At 31.4% G+C, this 26,441-nt stretch overlaps 1 protein-coding gene across 1 annotated transcript in view; it reads right to left on the minus strand.

The window, feature by feature from the left end:
- Positions 1-716: 716 nt before the first annotated feature.
- The window catches only part of LOC109608387 (ski oncogene), a 54,956-nt gene continuing 29,231 nt past the window's right edge, over positions 717-26,441 (minus strand). The window contains exon 2 of the mRNA XM_020024813.2: positions 717-3,781. Within this exon, the coding sequence (XP_019880372.2) occupies positions 2,702-3,781 (1,080 nt within the window). The 3' untranslated portion in view covers positions 717-2,701. The remainder of the gene's footprint in view (positions 3,782-26,441) is intronic.

Below are 26,441 nucleotides of genomic sequence, written 5' to 3' on the forward strand. Positions count from 1 at the left end.
TACCAAATTCCTGCGGTAGGACGTGGTGGTAGAAGCATTATGGTTTGCAGATGCTTTTCTCGATCCAAAGTTGGACCCTTAATTCAAGTGGAGGATAAAATGGAACGTTTACAGAAACATAATGGCTATGGCAAATAGAAACATGGAGTTTCACATGTTTCCATTTACCAAGAAAGAATGTTTGAATGGCGTCTTAGTCCTCTGATCTGAATCCTATTAGACTTGTACGTCGTATTCGTTTTGTATAATAAAACAAAGAGTACACTTGCAAATTACAATAAAGAGACAATGTACAATTTTTAATAGTACACAGCTTAGTGTAATAATAAAATTTGAACTTCTATATCTTTATATTAGAGCTTATCACTATTAAGGAGTAGAAAGAGTTGCCTATTAACAAGGCTAATATTCAAACTTTTTGAATGTGACGTGTTATGTTTTAATGCATCCGTTATTTAAATCTTTTTAATACTTAATGTAATATACTCAATTTTCTTGTTATTTAACACCAAGACAAAATTAAAATAGACTTCGTCGTTTTTGTTTTGAATATAATAATAAATTATTATATTAAACTATACATATGACTGAATTTTTTTTGCAACTGTGCTAAAAACTTTCTGTATAAGAAATTGATCTTATTGATCTTTTTGAAAAATAATTGTATTGTAAAAATTCAACTACGTTATTCAATTTTAAATAAAAGTCAATTGTTTATAAATTAATGCATTTTATTTGTTGTTTGACACATAAAATTCAGAAATATATATTTATGAAATAATTTGTGTATATTTATAATATAATAACTTACACACACGAAAACCTATCTAAATTCTTACTCTTAAAATTTCAACAGCATTCTTACATATTTTGAGATCACAAAATATATAATTATTTAATAATTAACAAATTTATAACAATTTTTCAGGCGAATATTTAATACGCCAATATTATTCCCTCGTATTGCTAAGTCAAAATGGCAGTTGAAATTCTTTTTAATGCTAGGAACAATTTAGAATTTTGTATAACTAAGGGGAAATATATTGGCATATTATCTATTATAGGTTTATCTAAAAAATAATTAAAGCTGCCAAAAGTTTAAATCTATCCAAATTAAAACCAACGTAAATTTCACAAAAGCGCCGAAACAACAAAATTGTTTGTTGAAATTTATTGAAAATACTGAGAAAGATATTTAAAAAATCAAAAACTGAATATCACATTATTTTCATTAAAAGAAAATATAAAAATATTTATATAAAATTAATTTTAAAAAATTAACAAAATAAAGCAAACAAAAAGAATTTTACAGAGCAAAATATTAGTAAAATAATTTAGTATACCATACAAAATTATTTTTTTTTCTTCTTATAACATAAACATTCCACTTTTGCAATTCAAAATTGTACAAAGTTGCGACCAGCGCAATATATTTTTATGTACAAAAAATTGATTGTATTTTTAAATACCTGAGAAATTTCAAATATTTGGTCAATACGAAATAAGCAATCAACATAAGTATTACCCTCGAAAAAATCAGTCATATTATTAAGAGTATTACAAAAATTAAAAACAGTCTATGCAATATACAGACTTCTCCAAAATCTATGATGATACATACGTAAAATATATGATGATGATAATGTAGAAACATCATTATTTTTAAGCAAATATCGTAAAGGAATAATTGTAAATAGTACACGAAATAATTTAACTAACATTTAATTAAATATAGAATTTGGAGAATGTTATTACAAATATATATATTAAAAACTTTTTTCAAGAGTAATTGATATGTCAATCTACATACAATTTTGAATTCAAAATAAATTCAGACATTCGCAAGCTCTTTTACACCTTATTAAAACTCTCATATATATTAATATGATGCTAAGCATCTTATTTTGTACTTTTTATTCGTAATTTAATCGATAAAAATATTTTACCTGGAATTTCACAGAACTTACATTTTATATTAAAATAAATATACCTAATTAATTTGCAAATAAATTATAATCCATATAAAATATTTCATTTTTTGTAAAAATTATGAGAAGATTATTATCAAAATTTTTGGTATAATGTGAATATCTTTATTTAATCCACCACAAAAATTCCATTATAATGTAAGATCTGCAAAAGTCCCTAATTATATAACAATTTTTCCTCAATCATAAATAAAACAAATTGGTTTTAACAAGAACAAGTCAGAAATAAAAATTATAAAACTATCAACTAGATATACGGCAGCAAATAGGGTCGAATCATACAAAAACCAATGTTAGATTTTTGGCCGCCTTGTATATAAATATATCTCAAAAACGTACAAATAATATTGCGTATTTACACAAGCCTTTAAAAATAAAAATCTCTAAATTTCACATATAGATCTATGACTAACTTTAGTACGTAGTAAAAGCCTTTTCTAAAAAGGTCTAAAAATTTACAATATGTACAATACTTTTAAAGCAAAAGAAAATTTTATGTGAGAGCTTTGTCGTCCATCAGTAATAATCACATAATATGCAAGATGGTCAACAATATTTTAAATTTCATTAATTATTGTAAAAATTAGGTAGTCATAAAATCAACAAAATTAATTCTTATGTTGTCAAAGCACTGAGATCATCTGCATATTAGTTACATCGAGATCCAGCTCTCAAGAATCATTAAAGCAAACCTGACGTTTGACAATTACTGATCATTCAACAGCACTCTTAATTATTGCTGTTTTTTCGGTATTATTTTTTTCAACACTGGCGATTACTGTGGGTTGTTCAACCGTATCAATTTTATCATTTTTTTCCTCAATTGCCTCCACTATGTTTTCCTCTTCCTTTGTTTCATGAAACCCATTTGTCAACTCTGATTTCTTTTCCTCTGTACCATTAACGATGTCCTTCGATTTGTTAATGGAAGAACAGTTGGTGTTAATAAGTGTGTTTTCAGAACATACAGAATCATTATCATTATTGTTGTTACATATTTCCCTTTTCTCAGCACTTTTACGTAGCTCCTCCACTTCTTTCTTTAATTCGGAATTTTTTATTTTCAAATCGCTGATAAGTTTTTCCTGCTGACTAAACAAATTTAATATTTTCAATTTAATTGAGTTATCAACCCCTAGAAGAATGTCTTCTACTTTATCAGGATCCAAGATTTTCTCTGAAGATTCTGAAGCACTGTCATCAGTATCTGTGGATAACTCAATCTCCGGATTATACTTCTGTACCACTGGCGTTTGCTGGACCATAGCAGTACTTTGGATTATTGTAGACTTTTCGGGACTTACTCTAGATGACTCTTCAAATATTTCCTCTTTAACGATGACTGTGGCTGGATCACTGTCCGGTGACTCATCACTTTTAATTTCTTTGTTGAAGAGCTCCTTGCCTTTACCATATCGATGTTTTTTGGGTGTGGGAGGTGCCAAAGCCACGTTCGGCTGGAAGGATCGTTCGAATCTTTCGGATTCCGATATTCGAACAACTCTTTCTGGATTTTGCAAAAGTGGCGGGTCCGCATATCGGGTCGTTATGCCGAGTGCATTGGCATGTCTGATCTTCGACTCCTTGATGGTCTGTGTTACCGGCTTAAATGCGGACAAATGGCGTTGAGGATTATTGATTTCGTGCAGGTACTGCTGTATGTATTGTGGATCTAATGTGGCATAGATTTGATGTAGATAGTTCTGCTGTTGAAGTTTGAATGGCAGGTTCATGTACTCGTCCAGTTTCTGCTTTTTCAATGGTAGATCCTTGATTATATCCGATGTGGGTATCTGAAAATAAAACAAACCTTCATGAGTTTTAGTAAAACACTTCAATTATTTTTTCGCATACATGGGCTGTTAATATTTTGAATTACATTTACTAAAATAATACTTTCTAAATTAGTCATAAAACTATTCGATTATTTCCATATTAAACATAAAAATGGAAACAACGTACATTACAAATGTGTCAATTAAATTGCAATATTTTATTAGTGTCTTTCATTCTTGTTTGTTTTGTTAAATGGGAAATTTTTTCGGATTAAACAAAAAATATATAAAAATGTACATTTATGTAAATAGATTTTCGAAAAATTTGAATGTTTAATATATAATAAAATATTATGAACTAATTTTGTATACGCAAATAATAATAAGTTATGTAAGAAGAGTTGAACACAATATAATAAAACCACAGCTCAATGTTCCTTTGTTATCATCTAACATCTTCATCCTGTTCATTGTGAATTGTTTTAAATTCATCGTTTAAACAGTACATTTCATGCAGCCCTTATAATCAAGGCAGCCCCTTCTTGGACCAGTTTAGAATTTTTCACCGTTCCTATTCTACTCTTTGTTCGAGTTTTAAGTATGTTTGGCCGTTAATAATTAGGTTTTGTAAACACTTTAAATGTTCTGTATGTAGGGGAGCAAAACAATGGATTGAGATGTGAACGGACCTATTAACGTTGAATATATTCATTTTTATCATGGCGTGGAAGTGATGGACATATGACTTCTTCGTATACAGAAAAAATGTTAAGTATTAGGGGTAGGTATTATCATTTGCATGGTGTTAGTTCTGGCCAATTTCGTTTCAACTTCAGAGATCATAGATACAGTCATAGCTGTGAGAAAATAACTTTTACGTATCATTAATACTTGCTGCTAATATTTCTTATAAGATCAGCTCAATACTATTAGATTTACAATTTTACAAATTTATCGAACATAATTAAAAATTAATATGAACAGTTATAACAGACCAATAGTAACGTATTCCAACGTAATAACTGCCCAAGTTGGAGTTGAATTAATAATTGAATTTATCTAAGGACTTTGAACATTTTCGTGCATTTCATTGGTCAGTATTTAAAGTAGGTGCAAAAGAGAAGTATGTAGTTGGTTACTTAACACATTAAAACAAGAAATGCAATAATACAACTCAGTTTTCCGCCCTACATTCCCCTAACACATTCGCAATGAATGGCTCCACGTATTATAAAAGCTCGTTCACATTCACTCATAATAAAATATTTCATATAATGTCCTTTAGAAACTATCCCCAGATATAATATTTAATATTATCATATGAAATGGACGGATTATTTCCAAATTGTTTAATGGCTCAAAAAGAGGTCTTTGTTCCTGTGTCGGGTACGCCTATTAAGGCATTAGCTGCTTGTGAGAAATGATCTCGAGAGCTTTTGCTGCAAATAAGATAAAAAACTGGTTTGAAATTTCTGATGGCTTAAGATATAGAAAAATTACGTGAGGGTAGAGCCTATTGCCCGCAATCAACGGATTTTTAATTTCAACAATTGAAAACATGTGCGGATGAAGAAGGGATTTGATGACCATTTGTTAGATGTTAAACAGACAACCTTTATGTCAGTCATACAAATATTTAGCTGAATATCACCATCGAATTGTGAAACAGGTAAGTAATTAAATAAGTAAAACTGAAACCTAAGGTAGTAAATGCATACTAATTGATTTTTACTAATTAAACTTATCACCTTAGCAAATGGAAATATAATTACAATAGGTTTAATTCAATCAATAACCTTTTGATATTAAAAATTGTTAATCGCGCAAATTTTACATCAAACACACAAATAAAATTTATTAATAGACTGACATAATAGGTTTATAATTGCTTTAGAAATTCATTGATGTTTACAGCTTTTGGGCATAATAATAGAACGACGGATCTTTATAATCTCTTAATCATAAAACGATGTCAAAACAATGATTTTATAATAAAAAAATGCATAACCTAAGCCAACCTACAAAATTAATAAGAGAGATAAGACTTGTCAATCTTGGATTTATATTGAGCATTAAGCAAACAGTATTTTAATAACATAATGATAAGGTCAAAGAGTACACATCGTATCAGTTTAATAAATGCTATTTTTAATCGTGCTTAGTACTTTGAACCTAGTTTAGTGCTAACACATTGGAGACGCAGAAAGTACACCAATTTCCAAAAATGACGGAAAAATTATTTTTACGTTTTTTCCTTATGATTTATATATATATATATATATATATATATATATATATATATAAATCATATATAAATATTATGTATATATTATTTTTGTAAAAAACTGTATAAATTATTTGGTTAAAATTGTGTATTCGTTATGTGTTATAATTCGCGTAAATTTACTTTATGAGCAGATAATCAACTTATAATAACATAAACGCCACGTCGTGTACGCAGGAGATGCTATAAGTGATGAAGTCAAAAGATTTTGGTCTTGTAGGTTCAGTGCCACTGAATGTATTGAAGATGAACGTTGAGGTCAGTAGTAGCCAAAAAATTAAGCATATATTTTGTTCGAAATCCCCGAGCAATATGTTTAGAAATAGGACAGTCACTGAACTGCAATGAATCGATGAAAATGCCCTCATGCAATAATTTTCATTGAAAAGACCTTTTATATATTTTTTACAATATATTTTCTGTATCTACAATATCTATTTTCTTTAAATGTTGAAAGTTTCAAGTAATATATTAAATATGGCAAAAAAATGTTAAATTTCAAATTAACTTAAAAGTACTTTTACAGAATATCTTTATTTTAATATATTTATTTAATATAACATCAGTGAATCAATGAAAAAACGTTCATACAATGATTTTCATTAAAAGATGGACAAATGAGCCTATAATGGATTTTATTCTTACATGCAAAAAAAATGAGTAGATTACGAGAATTCTCGCCAGTACTTAAACTAAGAAATATTTTAATGAGTGTATGGTGGACTACTCTTGGAATGACATATTAAATACCTACCAAGAGGAGATCAAGAGATCAAAGCAACTGTGTGCTGCAAATTGACCAAGTTCATGAGAAACTTCCGCAAAGACTTCGTCAAGTCAATAGAAAAAGTGTTCTCATTCTTAATGACAACCTATTGCATTAGAGACACAAACTAAGCTTCAAATTCGGTTAGTTAGGTTACTTAATCTTTCCTTCAATTTCAAGAACTTATAATTTTTTTATGGTACGAACATTGGTAAAATATTGTTGATTACTTAGTAGAATAAAATTCAATTTTAAGTTAAACGCAAATTACTTTTTCCGTAACTTAATATGTATCTGTGAGAACAAATTCTTCGAGTTCCGCAGTGCGGGAAATCGCGACCGCAACCGTTCGCCATTGAAAACCTGCCCGATTATCAAATTCAGGTTGCTCAGATTGAAATCACATGCATATCTTGTTACATTGGAATAATACCCCTGTGTGTTTACGTGTGCTTTTGATTGCAGGGGGTTTCCTCCGTCTAGATAAACTAGATTAGCGCCGCAACCGGATTCTGCAAGCCTCGCTAATCTGTGCACCAACGGATACGCGGTCGCAACGTCCATTTTATCTCTTCCACGGCGGCTTTGTGGATTTATGTTCTCTATAATCGTTGCGTTATGTGAATAATAATTTTCTTTTTTTTTTGATATTCAACTGAACCTGGCGGATTACGAATTATTCGCTCGCAAGTGACCATGCGGATTAAGGGCGGAAAGGGCGCCGGCCACTCTTATCGCGTGATTTATTCGGTTTTTTGTTCGTGTTTGTAATATTTTTCGACTGAACGCCGCCGCTATCTCATGCGTGAGTTAAATTTTTACGACCGTTACTAATTTATGGGGAACAATTTTGCGAAATTACTGTGCAGCTCGTTAAAACAACGAAGCTCACAATCATTGTATAACATCGTACAAAAAAAAATAAACATAAGAAACTAGAAACGAGGGTAAATTGAAGCCTTATTATTATTATTATTTTTTTGTTAATAATCCCAACGACCTCGGAGTATATCGATCAGCCCCGCCAATAAATTCCGGCGAGTCGTTTTTTGGGTAAGCACAGATTGGGCGATCATTTAGAAACGTGTTAAAACGTGAGATATCCCCTGCGAAAGCTGCGTCGGATCAAGACGGCCGCGATAAAGGAACGGGGAAGCCGTAAAAAAGTTCAACGTCGTCTGCACAATGCCTCCCTCGGCTATCTACTCCCCCGGCTTTTCATTATTACGCCGTCGGTTTTCTTCATCGAGTCTGCACCGAATTGCCCCTTCGGATTTCTGCGACTGCTTTTATTTTCGCTGGATGTGAGCATTGTGCACGGAACTTTTTTCTTTCTGCCAAAAAGAAAGTTGGGAATGTACATTGCGAAGGGATTTTACGGGAAATACACTAGCTGAATTTTATACTATTTATGTGTACTTAAAAGCACAAATGAAATTGTAAATTTTGCTAAAAACAATACTGTTCCTTCATATTTTATACTCACGAAAAGTAATAATGCGAAACTGTTTAACACTAATGATAAAACTTTTCTGAATTAATTCGACTCAAAAATACAATGTTAGTATTTTTAAATAAAAAATGAACACAAACACATCTTTTTTGAAACAGATTATATATGAATAAGTAGTAGAAAATGATAATTAATAATATTAATAAATTTAAAATTAACTGAAAAATACTTTTAAGAATATCTCTAATTATATTTATTTGGTACAGAAATCTTATGGTACATGAGTAAGAGGTAGTAAGAAGTTTTGTGTAATGTAAAATAAAAAAATACCTTTTAGTTGTTTATTTTTTATTTCACAAAAATTATATTTGAGAAACTTTCTTATCTACATCTCTAGAAGTTGAATACTTCGAATAACATCTTGAACAAAATAGAAAAAATGTTAATGTTATAATTAATTGAAAAGAATTCTTAATTTTACTTTTTTTCACATTTAGGCTCTGTATAAAACCTCCAAATAAAAAAAAATTAATTTAAAATTAACGGAAATATTTCTATGAAATATGTAACGTATAACTCAAATATATAAAAAAAAATATATTGATAATTACAAACTTTCATCAATATTTATGAAACGATACGTGACTATAATTTAAAATTAAAGTAAATAGATTAATAAGTAATTTTTTTATTGCAGTTTAAGTAAATTTTTGGTCAGAATTAGTGAATGAACAATTTACAATTTAGTCAAGAATAATATATTTTTAACTTTTTTTAGAAATGCAACTTAACATTTAAATAGCATTTTTTTCGTAATTTGATGCCAGCAATCAACAAACAAAGTTATGTAAAGTATTGCAAAGTGATATTAAAACGGGAACATTTTTGTTACTTATCTTACGTTCGCGTTAACAAATTGAACGGAATATAAAATTCCGCTCGCAGAACGCGAATCAACGATCCCCGTACGCACAAAAGACGACACATCGATTAATATTTCTTTCATCGCGACCCTACGCAACCGGCAGCCAGATATTCTCGTCCGTCGCTCCCTGCGGACCGGTTTTCCGAAACGGGAGGGTGCCGCTCCACTCCAGAAAACGTTTCTCTTCATCAGAACGACCCCTTTGGTGCCGGTCCCTCGCCAACTCACTTATGACCTCGCTCCGCTGTCTTGCCTTGTTTTTTACCACCCGTCTCAACCCTTTTCTCCATGTGCCCTCAGGTTTTTTTCTTCCTCCGTGCGTGTTAATTTCGTTAATAGCGGCAAAGAGATTGCTTTTTTTCGAGGGATGGCTTTTTGTGTGACACACGCTCAAACTAACACGCGTTCGGACCTCCCGTACAATAGTTTTTCTACCCTTCTGTGACAATGAGTCGCTTAAATGATGTTTTGATTTATCGTTGTGACTTTCAGTTAGATGATTAAAAAAACATTATTTAATTATAAACAATATTTCCGGACTGGAGCTAAGCAATTATAATATTTAATTTATGTTTTATGATTTAGGTATTTATATTTAATATATTAAAATAATATGATATATTTTGGAGCCAGTCACTTGACATTTTCTACAAGAAAGTAGAATCATTTTATATTAAAGGTCACCATATCAATTCTAAAAAAAAATAGAATTAATATTCTTAGGTTGTTCTCGTGTTCAAGATTTCCAGACTATTTAACTGAATATAAACAATTCTCTATGTATTGGCAAAATATTTTGAGAATAGCATAGGTTACATACTATACTACTTACTTATTACATAATAAGCTGTGTTATCCCAGTTTGTAGTTTAAAAATAATAAATATACATTCTATAAAGATAGAGTTAAAATTCTTAGGTTTTATTGTTTAAGATATCCAGACAATTTAAAGTAAATAAAAATTATTCAATATGAAATGACAAAATAATTTGTATACAGACTGATTCACCTAACTTATTCTTGAATTACTTTATTAATTTATTTTGAACAAATATTAATAGAGATTTTACCAAAAAATAAACTCATTTTCCTATGTGTAATGATTCATTAATTGTCAATATCATTTTTTGAATAGGAAATAACGAAAACTTTTTAAAATTCAATTTAATTATACATTCAAAATAACAAAGTTATTGATATTTTAAGATGCACAAAATTAAACATAAATAACCAAGACCTTGCATAAAATTTAGAGTACTAATAAAGGTTCCTTATATGATGGTCCTTGGTTAACATGTATGCCAACTTTCCAGCTTCAAAATTGGTAAAACTTTGTAGACCATAAACCTGTCAAAATATTGAAAACAAAAAAATTACTCACTATAATAACTATTGGGTTTAGGTATAGAACATGATATAGCTATTTTATTTGCAATTACATGTAAAATTTAAGAATCTAAAAATATATTCGGTGTTTCATTGAAAATAAAAAAAATTGATAATCTGGATAAACCAGAAACTTTGTTGAAAATAAATTAGAAAAGTAGATCAAATCAAGTTAGAATTGATATAACAATTTGAAATCAATACCAGTTTCAGTTCTTCATAAACTTCTAATGAATAAATTTGGTAAATCCCTTAGTTGTAATGGTCAAGATATCCGGAGAATTCAACTGAACATCAAAGACGACGAAATAATTAGAGATTTATTCTAATGGTCAAGATATCCAGACAATTTAACTGAATATTTACAATTTATCATGGAGTGGCGAAATAATTTAACACTAACATGAGTAAAATAGTTCTATACTTTGTTGATATATATATGATAAGCTTATTTTATCACAATTTGTGAATTCTTGTGCAGTTTTTTATTAACCAGTTTTCAGTGTTTAGAAGACAAAAAATAAAGGGATAATTAGTATCTTAAAAATAATCAAGAATAATGGGTGGGCATTCTAAAATAGTAGAAAGATTATCTGTTCCAATGTTCCACGATAAAACCTTCAAATTGGTTTTATTAATAATAACCGTTGCCGCCACATTAAATAATTTTTGATGGTCTACAGGCGACAAACGGCGCTCTAGCATTTCCATACTTTTTGCAGGCATAAGCTTTTTCCCTCCCATCGTGGCGACCGTTCCGGAATTTAAACAAAAGATCCATCGTATACTGACGCTGGGTAGGAAACGAGAAAGAAAAACCGTCCTTAACGATACGCCTAGAAGAAAAAAAATGTCGCTGCGTTTCTTTCCCACTCTCTTCCGTTCGTCCCGGCGATTCCGAACAAAAGCAGTAAAAATTATTCCAAGGCCTGCCTTTAATCATTTACTGCTCCGCCATCGGACTAAGACAAAAGAGTAATAATATATATGGGTGAATTAAGGACGTTCGCCTCTACGGAGAACGAACGCGGGCATGCCTGATTAATTTCCTGGTGCTTTGGCATCTGTGTTTAAAACACTTCACCCCGTGCGTCTTGTAATGAGTGTACAACGCCAGATTCGAGATTGCCTTGTTTGGCGGATGATTGTTGGATCATGGCGAGATGCCGAGACAAAAGACGAATGAAGGGTCCAATTTGTCCCACATTTGGTTCTTGACTCATTCCTCGCAAGCAATATCCTGCAGCCATTGTGAACCATTGTGCGAACACTTGCGCTCTTGTCTCGCGATTTCTTTCTTTTTTTTTTACCATTTTCAATTGAAACCTTTAAGACCCGATGCGGAATCGGGTGCCCTTCGGCACGAATAAATTCGACGGCGTCCGCTTAAACATTCGAACCACGCGGCGATCAAGTTTGCGAGATCGCGGCAACAAAAAATTGGGGGAATCCGCGGCATTTATCACGGCTAAAGTCGAAACTATAAATCAAAACATCATTTAGTCATCCCCGGGCTTTGTGTTCGTGCGGCACTATCACGAAGGGGCAAAAAATCCATTGTGCTCTCGTGGCCGCTCAACCTGTGCCCGATTCGTGTGGCAAACAAAAAGTTGATCTAGCGAAAGAAAAAAATATAATAATGGTAAATTATGCGACGGTTGTTAGGGTGGCCTAAGAGGAGAGCCAAAAATATCGTCTGGATAAATTCTACCTCCGTACATTCAATACTTATTTTTTGATTTGCTGGAGAGTTGAATATAAAATATAATTTTAATAAAAAAAAATATAAAATGTTAATACATTTCCAGTAGTCTGTCAACCAAGTCGTTCGATGCTGGTCACGTATAAGGTGTTGTATTACTAATGCGTACCTTTAAAATAATTTACGCAAAAGAAATTTGATATTTTGGCAAAATATTATTGATCGGAAATGTACAATTTGACAAAAATATCATGTTTCATACTATTAATTGTTTTTAAATTAATAAATAACTGCAAATAAATACAGTCTGAACAAAAAATATTGCCTGTGCTGCATTTTCAAAATGATTATAGAAAAAATAATTTTAATACGCGTTGAACAAAATCTCAATTATACATGAAATAATTACAATTTTAATGCTTACAATATTCACTCGGTACAACATTAAACTTGAATAAAGATGTAATTTTTTATTTTTAAATATTATTTTCAACTATTTCTTTAAAAATTTATTATCATTTATTAACAATAGCTGCATTTTATAAAATGATGATGTGTTTCACCTCGAAACCACAGTTATAAATCAATTTATTGCAATTTTAATGCTTACAATTTTCAGATCGCTCAGTTAAATGTGTAAATTTTTATTTTTAAAAATAAATCTATTTCTTTAGAAATGTATAATACATTATTATTTATTATTTAAAAGATAAATTAGCTGTTATTTATAAAATAATGTTGGTAAACATGTTTTACCTCGAAACCTCAACTATGCATCAATTAATAACAATTTTAATGCTTTTTATTTTTAAATATTAATTTCAACTATTTTTTTAAAAATTTATTATGTTTATTATTTAAAAGATAAATTAAAATTAGCTGCTTTTTGTAAAATATTGTTAGTAAAAATGTTTTACCTCAAAACCTCAACTATTCATCAATTAATTACAATTTTAATGCTTATAATTTGCAATTATTTCTTTAAAAATTTATTACGTTTATTATTTTATCTCAAAACCTCAATCATACATCAATTAATTACAATTTTAATAATCACAATTTTCAGATCACTATGTATAACAATAAATATATACAAATATGTAAATATTTATATTTAAAACTTATTTTCAAATATTTCTCTAAAAATTTATTATGTATTATGGTTAGTTTTAAGAAATCAAAAATTTCCAATAAACTATAGAAAATATACCATGTAAACACTATTTTTTAATGGAGAGGGTAGTTGTGAAGCGAAAAATATTTTTATTCTTTACTCAAAGCTATTTTACTAGTTAAAATAGGTATATAGTTCGAGAGTTATGGACGACGCATTTTATGTGTTACTTTTCACAAAAGATTACTGTTTAAATTAATTTATTAATTACTCAAAATGTTCTCCCTGTACATAAATAAATTAGAAATAAAACAGAAAAATGGTGGTGGTTACTTTTTACGACTTCATTGCATTTTGTATTTGGGATTTATTTAATTATTTTTTATAGTACTGTATTAAATTTAATTTATGTGTCATTCTTAATATAGTTAATTATTCTTTATTTATAAAAATGTTTAATTTTATTTAATTGTTAAAATACAAACTAATTTTGTAAAATAGGAAACCCCTACCGAAGTAATTTATATCGCTTTATGTTTATTTTTTATATTAAATTATGTAAATAATTTTATTATTATTTTGTTAAGAATACAAACAAACGAACACTCAGATAAAAGTTTATTAAAACAAATGAATTTAATTTATGTATGATCGATAAATGAACAATTCTTCATTTTAAATATTTTATGAATTGATATAAATATAGAATAATTAAAAACAGTACATATATTCACAGTATATTTCAATTTTATTTAATTACATGATTACTTTTCAATAGATTTTTCTGATTAATCAATCAATTCATAGTTTAATATTATTTATAATTATTATAATACTTTTTTAATTGTATATTATTGTTAAAATAAATAATTTATCATTTCGAGTATATTGTATATTAAAAAAAATGTAGTATTTTATTATAATTGCAGAAATGTTATGGTTATATGAAGGATTTTATTATTTTCCTTTTGAACACAAATATGAAAACCAAACAAAAGGTCTTTAATTAAACGATAATTATTTAATATACTAATATATAATAAAACTAATGATTTATCAATTTTATTCAACAAAATATGAAGACAAACACATAACATATAGGGAAAAAAACTGTTGACGGTCAAAAACCCGTGTTGGATTTCGAAATCAGAATGGAACGCCTCCCGGAATATTTATAGGTGAAACTTGAGCGAAAACCGCCGGGATCCTGCCCTGACCGAATTTCATAGACGACCGGAATAGTTGCGTCCGCAGACGTCGGCCGCTGCCGCCGCCGCCGCCGCCGCGTCGTCGGGGCGGAGAGGGGTGTGATCGCGCCGGTGGCAGCAGACACGCGGGGGCGGCGCAACCGAAGCGGCAGCGGACGCGAGGGGCGGGGGCGCGGGGCGACGACGGCAGCGACCCGACGTGGAGGAGAGACGCGTGTTTGGCCTGGTTTTGGCTGCGGGGACGCTCGAACGGGGGTGGGTGGCGGCGTGCGGGGGACGCGAACATCGAGTGGCGGTTTGCGACCGCTGCACCATGGGGAAATGGCGCACAAAAAGCGTCGGTTTTCGGGGATTCGAAAAAGCAAATTCCGACGTTGTTCTTTTCCAAATAAAATTGTGAATTGCGCTTATTAATTAACTTTCCATGTGTGGTTTTAATCAAATCGGTGGTGTGAAATATCCCTTCATTTGTCAAGTAAAAAAATGTATATAAAATTAATAATAATTCGTAAGGTTTTTGTGTCGTCCTTAAAAAATAATAATAATATTCCTACTCCTTTTTAACAAAGTGAACAAGACCCATAAATTCTTGTCTCTGTAACACAAGAAAAGTAATAATTTAGAACTTGTTTGCAAAAAATATGCGTGAAAGAAATATAAATCTAAAATTTTGTCAACGTATATTCGAATTAAAAGATTCTCTCTAAAAAGAACCAAATATAACAGAAAAATTGTTTTAGTATCCTATTAGACATACTAGGTGATCAATATTGATTGCTGTACCCCTTCATTAAAAACGATGGTATAAAAATAAAAATATTTCTCTTCTTTTACAAAGTGACCAGTACTCTTCTAAACTATCGTATTGTTATCAACAAAATTATCATTTTTTGTTGATATACAATAGAATTAATTGTTTACAAAAAAACCCTGTGTCTAGTGAAAAATTACATTCCCATGGTGCGAAAATGACTAGCATCCTACGGTCGAACGTTGTGCTTGTTTGTAACGGAAAAGCGTCGCAGTGGAGGGCTGTTACCCGGGATTAAGTGAATTATTATGTCCTAATTCGATCTATGATTTGAATAGCATATGTCAAGGACTTGTCAGAAAAACAATTTCATGAAAACATCAATAAAAAGTAAACAGATGGATGCGTGAAAGTTCTCGATTAAATGCGATCGCATTTCATTTGCTCAGACGTCTTTATTACAATGTAAACAGCATTGGAATTGGAGAAGTTTTAATTGCATAAACAAAAAATTCGAAATTAAAGTTTTACGAGTCACGTTTTTTAACTTGATGGTTTTTAAAATTCATTGAAATTACTGTTTTTCCATCTTTTCCATTTTTTGACTTCTGAAATATATCTTACAATTTTTTAACATATATTTAAACTACAAAAATTTTTACAAAAAACTGTAAATAACCAGATTCTTTAGACGTTTAGGCATTTTTAAAATTTTCTGATTTTAATTAATTATTATTATAAATTATGTAAATCAATTTTAATATATATATATATATATATATATATATATATATATATATATATATATATATTTAATTAGGATCTTTTAGAAAAAATATATCGTCATAAATAATATTACTTTCAACAACAGCAATTGAATTACTTGAATTTGGTAAAATGATAAAACATATTGGATAACAATAATAGTAAAATACATTATTTACATTGAAATTATATGTTTTTTTAATAATTTAATATTTCCAGATACTTAAGCTGTTTAGGCATCTTTTTAATTTTCTAACTTAAAATACGTATTTCGATTCTTTAGATATATTGAACAAAAGGAACATAAATTCGTTCTTCAGTTCTTTAAAATTCTCCTATTATTAAGATTTTTTAAGTTTAAGCTCTTTCTTTATTTAAAATATAGTATGTATTTTAATTTTTGAATATATATTATTATTCAATACTTTTTGAGTTAATAATAAATTACTTCTAGTTACACCAAATTTATTAAGGATGAAACTAGTTTCAAATAACAAAAGAAAATATATTTGACTATATTATATTTTAGTGCTCACATTATTTCTTTGTCCGTTTGCCCATTAGATAAACTTACTTAACTTATGGACGACTATTAAAAATGACATTCGGAAATCTTTTGTGGTTGCATGAGAAACCATCCGCACAAAACGTCGACTTAAATGCTAATTTGTCAGTTTGTACGTTAAACAAAAAAAAACAACCGTCCACTATTTGTCAACACGGCCCGTCCTATAAAAAATTAGTCACAGCAATAAACTTAACCCTTCCATGTCTGTTGCGTTGAATCATTAATTACATCAATAACAACCACTGACCTTTTTGTCATTCATAGTGGAAGGGCAATGAGTGACAGTTGAATGCTGAGAAAACTGACGAAGATCGGAACTGGTGACCGCAAGTTAAAAAGTGGACCTAGACGAATAATAGAAAAATGGCTAGTCTTGAAGGGGGCACGTCAAAAAAGCGACCGGACACAACAAAGCCACCCGTTTTTAATGAGTGATTTTGAATAATGGAAGTGTTTTATAACGTTGTTTGGGTTTGCAAATTAACCAGTTTTCCTACATTGATCCTATTAGCGATAGACAAACCGTGCAGTTTACCAGACCGTATAAACTGGGAATTCGCAAACACACAAAGGGGATATTCGGTGTGGCCACAATAGCTAAAATTTTGAATCTAGACATAACAATCTGGAATTTAGTGACTCACCGAACTGCCATGTACATGTAATAATAACTGCATTACCTGGAACAAAAAATTTACATCATTACGTTGCTTAAAATAAAACAAATTTTTATTGTTATGATTTATTTATCTGGATAATTACAATTCGGTAAATTAATATTTTATTAATTGCTCAGTAAATTATAGTAAGAATACTCATTTCGGTCTCTTTTGGTAATAAATATTCTGGTTTTAAGACAAACGGATGCTCATTTCGTTCTTAATGCACTTTTAAACGTATGTAAAAAGTATTCCAAGCAATTAACCGCCAATTTGCAACACGAAAGGAACAAAAATAATACATAATTTATAATTCGTCTTAGTTGCTTATTTCTGCAAAAACATAACAAACTTATTTACTATACAATACTTATGTCAGTCAGATTTTATTGCCTCAATGACAAACTCGAACAATTTTGGAAACAATCACAACTGTTTTCCTAATGATAAAAAATTCTAAATTGCTATTAAACGTATGAACTTAATTGTCAATTATTTGACTGTTAAAGAGTCTGAACAATAAAACGAAAACAACCACAATCAATTTAATTCGACAGTTAGTGCTCAAACTTGGCAAATTCAACATGATTCTCGGACTCGCCCATTTCATTATGCAAATATCTTCGCTTTTAAGTACACAAAGTAACTTGAATTGACTCCTTCCTACACAATGTGCAATTCACGTTCGCCTGTTTAAATGCCGGGGTAAATTTCTTACATAACTGTGTAAGTTTTCTTACACACTGGATATCAAAATTAAATCTGAACGGTATTCGATAATTATTTTGTGACAAAACCTACGGTCATTCAACTAGGAAATGATTGTACTATTAAATTATCTCTAATGTTTCAGTCTCTTATCACACCATTAATAAACCATATAGATTTTTCAACTTATTAGTTTACTTTTACCTCTGTGTCAAACTATTGAGGGCAATGACATGGAATCTCTCAAATTAAAAATATTTTGACCTGATTGAAATTAACTGGAACAAAGCTATTTTTCATTTTTCCCTTTCCAATTTAAATAAACAATTAATTTGCCAAAAGAGGAAATATTTTTAATATCTGTGATAAGTTAATTAATGTTAATTAGTTAATTCAAAATTTATTAATGTCGTGAATTTTGGATCAAGTTTTTTTATTATTTTTTTTAATTTCAGCTAATTTTTTATACATTTTTTAAAATTAATATAAATGCACAAAAAAGGGAAATTTTTAATATTTGATGTAAGTTAATTAACTAGTTAATTAGTTAGTTTTAACTTAATTACAAATTACAAATTTTTAAATATTTTTATTTTTTGATTTTTGAAATGTCAGGTTAATAATATTTTTAATTTAAAATTATTATGGTTTTAATATTTTTCTAAAAATTTTGGAATACAACCTTTAAATACATCGAGTTCCAAAATTATTTCTATTTTCTAATTTATATAATTTTGTTTTTCAATTTAGATTTTTTCAAATTTTCGATTACTAACATTGTAATAATTGTCATCATCGAGTTCTAAATTCTAATTTGGATTTTTTAAAAATCTTTGAATTCTAATATTTAATTATTCTTCTTCAGATTTCTTAAATTCTTCGAATATTGATATCTTTCAATTATATTAAATATTTTTAGTATTTTAGAATGTGTTGTTTAAATTCATCGAGTTCTAAATATTCTTCAATTCTTAAAATTTTGTAATTATTAATTTAATTTTTTATACTTCTTGACTTAAAATATTTTAATTCATTTTATTATTGTGATTTATATTTTAAAATATTCGATTAATAATTTTTTTAAAATTATTTAATTTTTTTAATATCTTAGATTTTTTAAGATATATTATTTAAATTAATAGAACTCTAAATTAATGTAGAGTTTTTAATAATGTATTTTAATTCTTAAATTGTTAAGAATTTTCAGTTTTCATGATTTTGTATGTCATTATTTCATTAAAACAAATATGTATAATATTATCTATAAACCGTATATAAACACAAACAATAATTGGTTATTGTTTTGTAGAAGATTTGGTGGCTGGTGCCACTCAGGTTTGTTTACACAAGCGTTATGTCTCAAAATAGAAAAAGACAAACAATATATAGACTTAAATAAACATTCATGGAAAAGAGTACAACAATATATGCATATATCTAAACAAAGTTTTTTAAGTATGCAATCCCGAGCATTAGGGTAATGTTTTGCGAGGACATTGTGCAAAGTGCACTTTCACATAACCAAAAGTTAACGGCGCTGTAAACGAGCTCCACCGATAAATAAATTATGCAAAACAGCTCCCGGAACAATGTCTCTTCCGTAATTTGGCGAATTCGTCTCCCCTCGGGGTCCGCGGAACAACATGTGCTGTCGCCATTCCGTCCAATTTTCAGTTATGGAACCTGGTGCCGTTAACAAGAATATATGATCGACTCCATTAAGGCCAATTTAGCCGAACGACTGCGAGTTCCCGGAATATAAAGCGACCACGTTAACCAGAAAAACAAATGGTTAATTAAAACTTTGGACTCGGGGCCCCCCAAACTTCATGCCATATTTTAGCTGGATACAATTTTTATTATCTATTGTCAATCGGACATGTTCAGTATGGAGAAAGGTCAATTGTAACAAATATATGGCGTCTAATATTTAGAAAACTTAATCACAATTGGATCTGATCAACCCCAAATCCCCGATTGCCCATTTAAAATCAGAATTTTCCCGTTCCCTCATCGTTACGTTATATCCAATTCCAACTTATTTTGTTCATTTTACAGGCCTTAAATCCTCGAAGGTTTCGGCCGCCGCCACTTCCTTATGAAAAACTCTTCGCTTATAAGCTTTAAAAAGAGGTCGTAAAAAAGTTTCTGTCTCCGGGGATGGGGCAACGACCAAGATACGAATATTTTTATGCAGGCGACAAGGGATGCGAGATATAGCTCGTAAAAAGTTTTAATAGATAAAAAGATTATTAAATTAACTTTTAAATTAATTCCACTGTCAGCCCGACCAACCCTACCCTCTTTCATCAATTTACTTATGTTCTTTATTCCAAGCACACTTTAATTTCTGGCCAGAAATCTACGACATTATTACAATTGGGGATTCCCCAGACACATATAACTGGTGTTTACGTTCTTTTCTGAATTATTCAATTGCCTTTTAGTATATTTTTACAATCACAGATTCCTCCAAAGATTTATGTAGATTTTTTAACTTAACAAATTAGATATTGATCTTCAAAAAATGAAAATATGTATAATAAATATTTCAGAAGTCACTCAAAGAGCTAGTTAATAACTACCACAAAAGTGGTTGGATAAACAATAAGTAAAATAGTTATGACGTTTTAAAGTACGCTATTACCACCTTTAATTTGTCACAAGATAATGATTAAAATTTGCTTAAGTAAAATCCCCATTTACGTTTTACTAAGTTATGCTCAAAAAATTTATTTAAATCCATAAAATTAGCACACCTTGTATATAGCAAAGGGGACTCCAAACCGCATTTTGATCTCTAAAATATCCTTGAAAACTGATATTTGGCAGATTTCGAAAAATTGTGAAAACCTTTATTTACTTATTTTGATAAATGATGAAACTTTTTACAATCAAATTTAGCTTAATATAAGATACTTATCTCAAAAAGTATACCTCATTAAAATTTCATTTTTGAGATAAATTTCTTAAACTAAGTAAAAATGTGCCTGTTGTATATAGCTTTTAAGTACTTATCAAATAAATAATAATAAAAAGACGAAAAAGACGATTTACAGCAATCAACGTTTTAAAAAAAATGAGCTTTGGACAATTAAAATCAGTTTTTTTGAGCTGGAAATATTCGTAACAGTCGAACACGCCAATTTGGGACACCTTGGGCACATAATATTTTATTAAAAACCACATAGAACATAATATGATCAAAATAAATAATTTTTGCTTAAAATGAAATTACTAACAATAATTATAGTGCTATAATTGAACTTCATTTACGTAGGAAGCTAAATGTATTTTGGCGGCTGATGTAATGAAAAAATAATGTAATATAGTTTTGGACGGGCACTTGTTTTCGAAGTGAAATTTTCTGGGCACCAGACCGTCTAAAGTGGTTCTTATTGCGTCAAAACCTGGCAACAGAGCATTATTTTTAATTGCTAATTTAGAGACATCAAGGTTGGATAACAGACCCACGAATAAATTTTAAATAATACATTTATTTTCTATGCGAAAAATCTACAAATTTGCATTGGCTTTTCAAACTGGTTTATAAATTTTGAACAAAAAGATACACTTATCATTCGATATTCTTATACATTGATGGTTAGAAAGACATTTTTCGACCACTTTTTAAAAATTGTTTTAAGGGCGTGTACCAAGGCACGATCCATGAGCGAACGACCATCCAAAAAAAAACTCCTCGGCCAAATTAAAAATTTAGCGTGGATCGGAATCAGTGGTGCTCACGCATCAAAATTGTTTGGGTTCGGTGGGAGCGGCGACTGAGCCAGCCGCCGCACCGACAGACGTAGTCGCTTACAAGCCGCCATCGATTTTCGGCCCCTTCAGGCATCCACTTTCTCCCGTTCCCCCCAGACCGGGGGCGGGCGGGACGATGGGGATGCGGACGCCCGATCCCGGTCGCTCATTCAAGTGGTCCCGGCGTCGTTCCTCCCCCCTCACCTCTCGGCCGCCGTCGTCGCGTCCCCGTCCCGACGCCTAATCAACGCTTCTTACTTTTCGGCTCCATCAACGGGTTATTGTGTTGCGTTGACGAGGGGGCCGCGTCGCAAATCTCACCGACGCGCCCGGATTCCGCACGTCCGCGTGCGGCGTTTTATATTCATGATTTCGCCCGGGGAACCACCGGCGCCGGTTGTTGATTTATTTTGTACCGCTTGGGGAAAATGCATGTCGCTTATCTGGCCTTGCAAATCGACTTAAAAATATTGACACAAGCAAAATTTTGTTTTCTTTTCGAACGATTAGAATTTATCTAAAATATTTACTTTTTGCTTTTTTTAGCCGTCCTTATCTCATCTCATCTCATAATAGACAATTAGCATAATAAATGTAAAACGCGGATCCTTAATTTCTTTGTCATTTATATGATTTTTCGAAGAAAAAAAATTAAACAATAGATATTTACTATTTTTTCATGAATTCTAAAAATATGGTTACAAAAATAAAGGTATTATTATTAATTTTTTAAGTAGGTTTAATTGAACATTTTTTAAATTTTTCTACCTGCTATTGTTTTTTAAATAATATTAATTTTGAATATCAAATTTTTTTTAAAAAATTAGAAACTTACATTTTTAATATCTCTTTTTTAAGGTCATGACTTCTACTATATGTCTACCTGGCACATTTATAATTATTTGAATTTTTAAATGTTTTAATTATAACCTTATAAAAATAAACGTAATGTGATTTATTTAAAATTTTTCAATATTTGTAGGTATTTCTAAATGAATAATTTTTTAAATGGCTTATATCATATATTACTTGAAAATTCATTAATTCTCAAACATACAACTTTACTTAAAAAACTAAATCCACACATATTGATCTAAATGTTTTATGTTTTTTAAGCTTCAAGACATTTTTTTGTCAAAAGTAACTTTTTAATATTCAATAATATTCAATATTCAATATATTCAATATTCAATTTTAATTTCAATAGACTTTTTTTACTTTTCATTAAAAGTTTCCTTGGAAAAAAATTGAATAAAACTAACTAATTTTACTTTTTTACTTTTTCATAAATTTCCTAAATAAGTAATAATTGTAAACGTATCCGTCTAATTTTTTATGTGTGTGTGACAAATTGGACAATTTTTTTAAAAAATAACTGGTAACCGCAAAATACGTGCGGTTTTCACCACCCATTTGCAATACCATTTCGAATTATATTTAGAAAACATGTGCGTGATTCCAGAATAAGCCTGATTAGCAGAACGAATGGGTGTACGGAACGCATAAATCGTTAAATATAAATTTAATATTAGACATCACACAAGCCGACAATGCATCAATAATTTACATTCAATTTAAAATGCAAATGGCACCAACAGACACAATGCTTTCGTCAAATCTGAATTCACGCTAGGTGTACTGTGTCAAACGGCGGTTTCGTAATCGTCATAATTTAGTGTCGGTTGTGTAACGATTTTACCATGTAAGCGGGTAATAAGCGGTCGACCAGCAGCATTAACCTTGAAGCAGACATCCCGCGAGACGGGATTCTATCGGTCTTTTGCACGGATCGTCGAGAGAGATTGTACTTTGCAGTACCGCGAAGGAGCCAACCTGAACAATTTCTTTTCCTTAGTAATTTTGCGCCACCGTTTTTTACTCGGTCCCATTAAAACACCAAATCACCAATTAACATAGAAATATTAGGTGGAAACCTCCTCTGATATATCAGCATAATTGTGGACAGTTCCCAGCAAAAATATTAGTACTGCACACATTGCTGCAAATTGTATCTATTAGCAGACAACCGAATGTATATATATAATTGTCCGGTCCCAATAAGTCTAGTCCAAGCCAAGTACGAGTAGAGCCAATGTTGGAAGCGTAATAGTGCCTGACGCACAGCCAAGTATGCATGCAATGTTTCTTTGTTATTTGTTTTAAGTTAGCGGTCTCGCTTGTTGTTTCATTTTTTTTTTATTTCAACGATCGCCAACGTCCGGGAGCATTAGATAGATAGTTCTGTAGTCAGACTTGGGAGCAGGCTACATGGAGAAGGCCAACATCACTACCTGTTTTGTGTCTAGTTGAGTTGCGTAACTTCAGTCTCGCACGCTGGTTTCGTATTTAAATTTATCGTTGAATTAATCATTTTATATCTAATTTCTGAATTTGTGCTTTTTAAATCATAATGTTCGGAGTCAAATAAGAGTACTCGTGACGTACTAACAGAAGAAAGTTTGTTAAAATGACATTTTGAAATTTATAAAATATGTACTAAATACGACTTAACGAAGGTTGTGCCAAATATTTAATTCGACTTATCAAGATATTCAAGAAATCCAAGTTCGAGTTATCAAATAAAAATTACACATAATTTTCACCAAGTACCTCATTGCCAACAATTTGCTTCGAGTTATCGAAGTTCGATTGTATTTAAATAGCAAAATATATGAAAACAAAATTTATTTTTATTTTTTCAAAAGAGATAAAAACTATTGATAATTAATAGAGAAAAATATTTTTATTATTTACCCAAATTAAAAACCATTCTAATAAAACTAAACAGAAACTGTATTTATAAAAACACGAAGTACTCAAAAGATAATTTAAATATTCTATGGAACATACTCGACTTTTATCACTTAAAATGTTTTTATAATTCGATTTACTTTTTTCTAAATTAACGCTTGTTGTGGAAGTGCGGAACAAACTTTCTATTCAAAAACCAATTTTTTCATTATAATTTCAAAAATTATCAATAATCTTAATTAATATAACCAACAATATTCCTTGTATCTCAATAAATTTTATAGTCGTATTGTCATAAGTAAAGGTACTTTTTAAAAAAGATATAATATGATTTTTCGTCTACGATAATTCAAATAAATCTAAATGCCCCATCTGGTCAAAACTGATCCAGATGTTAATATGTCAATCGTTCTTTAAATAGTCGTACCATCGACGGCGTTAATTAAAACATTCTTCCAATTTCCTTGAGAAGAGTAAATATAGCAAATTAGTAATTTATTTAAATTACGAATTCCATGTTCTTACACAAAGAACCCCAAAAGGTCCATTGGAATAAACTTATCTTACGACAAAAAGATGTTCTTACAGCTCAAGTAGATTTATCAAATCTGTTAATTTTATTTAAAAATACATTGGAATGTGATTCTTTGTGATTTCGTTCTTTGGCCACTAAATATTGTTTTCTTTAATCTAAAAAAGGTTGGTTCCTGGTGCCAGTCATGTGAGTTGAGAGATCAGCTAACTCCTGGTGCTGGTTGTTATATTCTTATGCTTAATTAATATTAGTTGCACAGTTGTAGGTGTCGTGCACCAGGTCTTTTTGGTCACCAATTTCAATCTCGTCGTTTAGCTTACGTACGCCGCGGATTTTCAGTAGATCACATCGGAAGGTGAAGAGAAACACGCTTGGCCGACGACATCGCCGCGGCCCCCCGCCAATGGTCCACATTCGCCGAGGCAAGCTCTTAGCCCGCGCTCGTCGAGGACGGCGAACCTCTCGACTGCCGCGGCGAAGAGGCGGGAGACTCTCTCGCAACATCGACACCGTCGCACCGCAAGGTCACTCCAGTGCACCGCCTGCGATGCCGGCTGGCCTCTCTCGCCGCTCGCTAACGTTCCTCCACGCTTTTTTTTTTGTTCCCAACCGCAGCGGATCTATTGCTTCGGAGACGCGAGACCGTGTTTATTCCGCCGGTGCACTCCGGCGTCACCGGACGATTTCCCTCGCCAACGAAGAGCCATTAATCTCGTAGAAATCGCCACGACGGAAGCAGACGGAGATGTAAACATTCCTAGGGCGATGGTGCTAAAATGTTTACACGCGCTATTGACAAAACGCCCGTCGAAGTGGAATGTCGGCGTAACCGTCGAAACCTAATTTCATTTACGCGCGAGTCGGCGTTGTAATTTTCGCCGTTTCGCCCTTCGCAATAGCAAAAACCCAACCCGACGTCCCCGCGTTTAATTAGAAGCGGTCGGTCAGAGAAGCGCCAGACCCCCGGCGGCGTGTGATTTCGCAACCCCCGAGCAGCCGACGGCCGTGCGAAGGGCGAGGAGGGTGCACCACGGGCCGGGGTTTGAGGAATCCCCGTCTGGATTCAGGCTAGCCGACGGCTCCGCAGTGCGATGTCGCCGGTACGCAGGCGCACGCACGTCCGCTTTCGCACCTCGGTGGCTCCGTTAACGTGGAAAGGGCCTTCCTCTCCCCCGCCGCCGTCCACACCACCGACATCCCCCCCGGGGAGACCCGGCAAGGGCGAGAAGGGTTGCGAGCACTGACGCTCCACTCGCTTATTCGTTCGCCCCCTCCGCCAGTCTGGAGGTTGTCTCCGGTCCGCTGTTCCGTTCCGTTCCATTTGAGATATTGCCGAGGGGTCGG

This window comes from Aethina tumida, chromosome 1 (genome assembly GCF_024364675.1).
Source record: "Aethina tumida isolate Nest 87 chromosome 1, icAetTumi1.1, whole genome shotgun sequence".
In the NCBI taxonomy this organism is placed as follows: Eukaryota; Metazoa; Arthropoda; class Insecta; order Coleoptera; family Nitidulidae; genus Aethina; species Aethina tumida.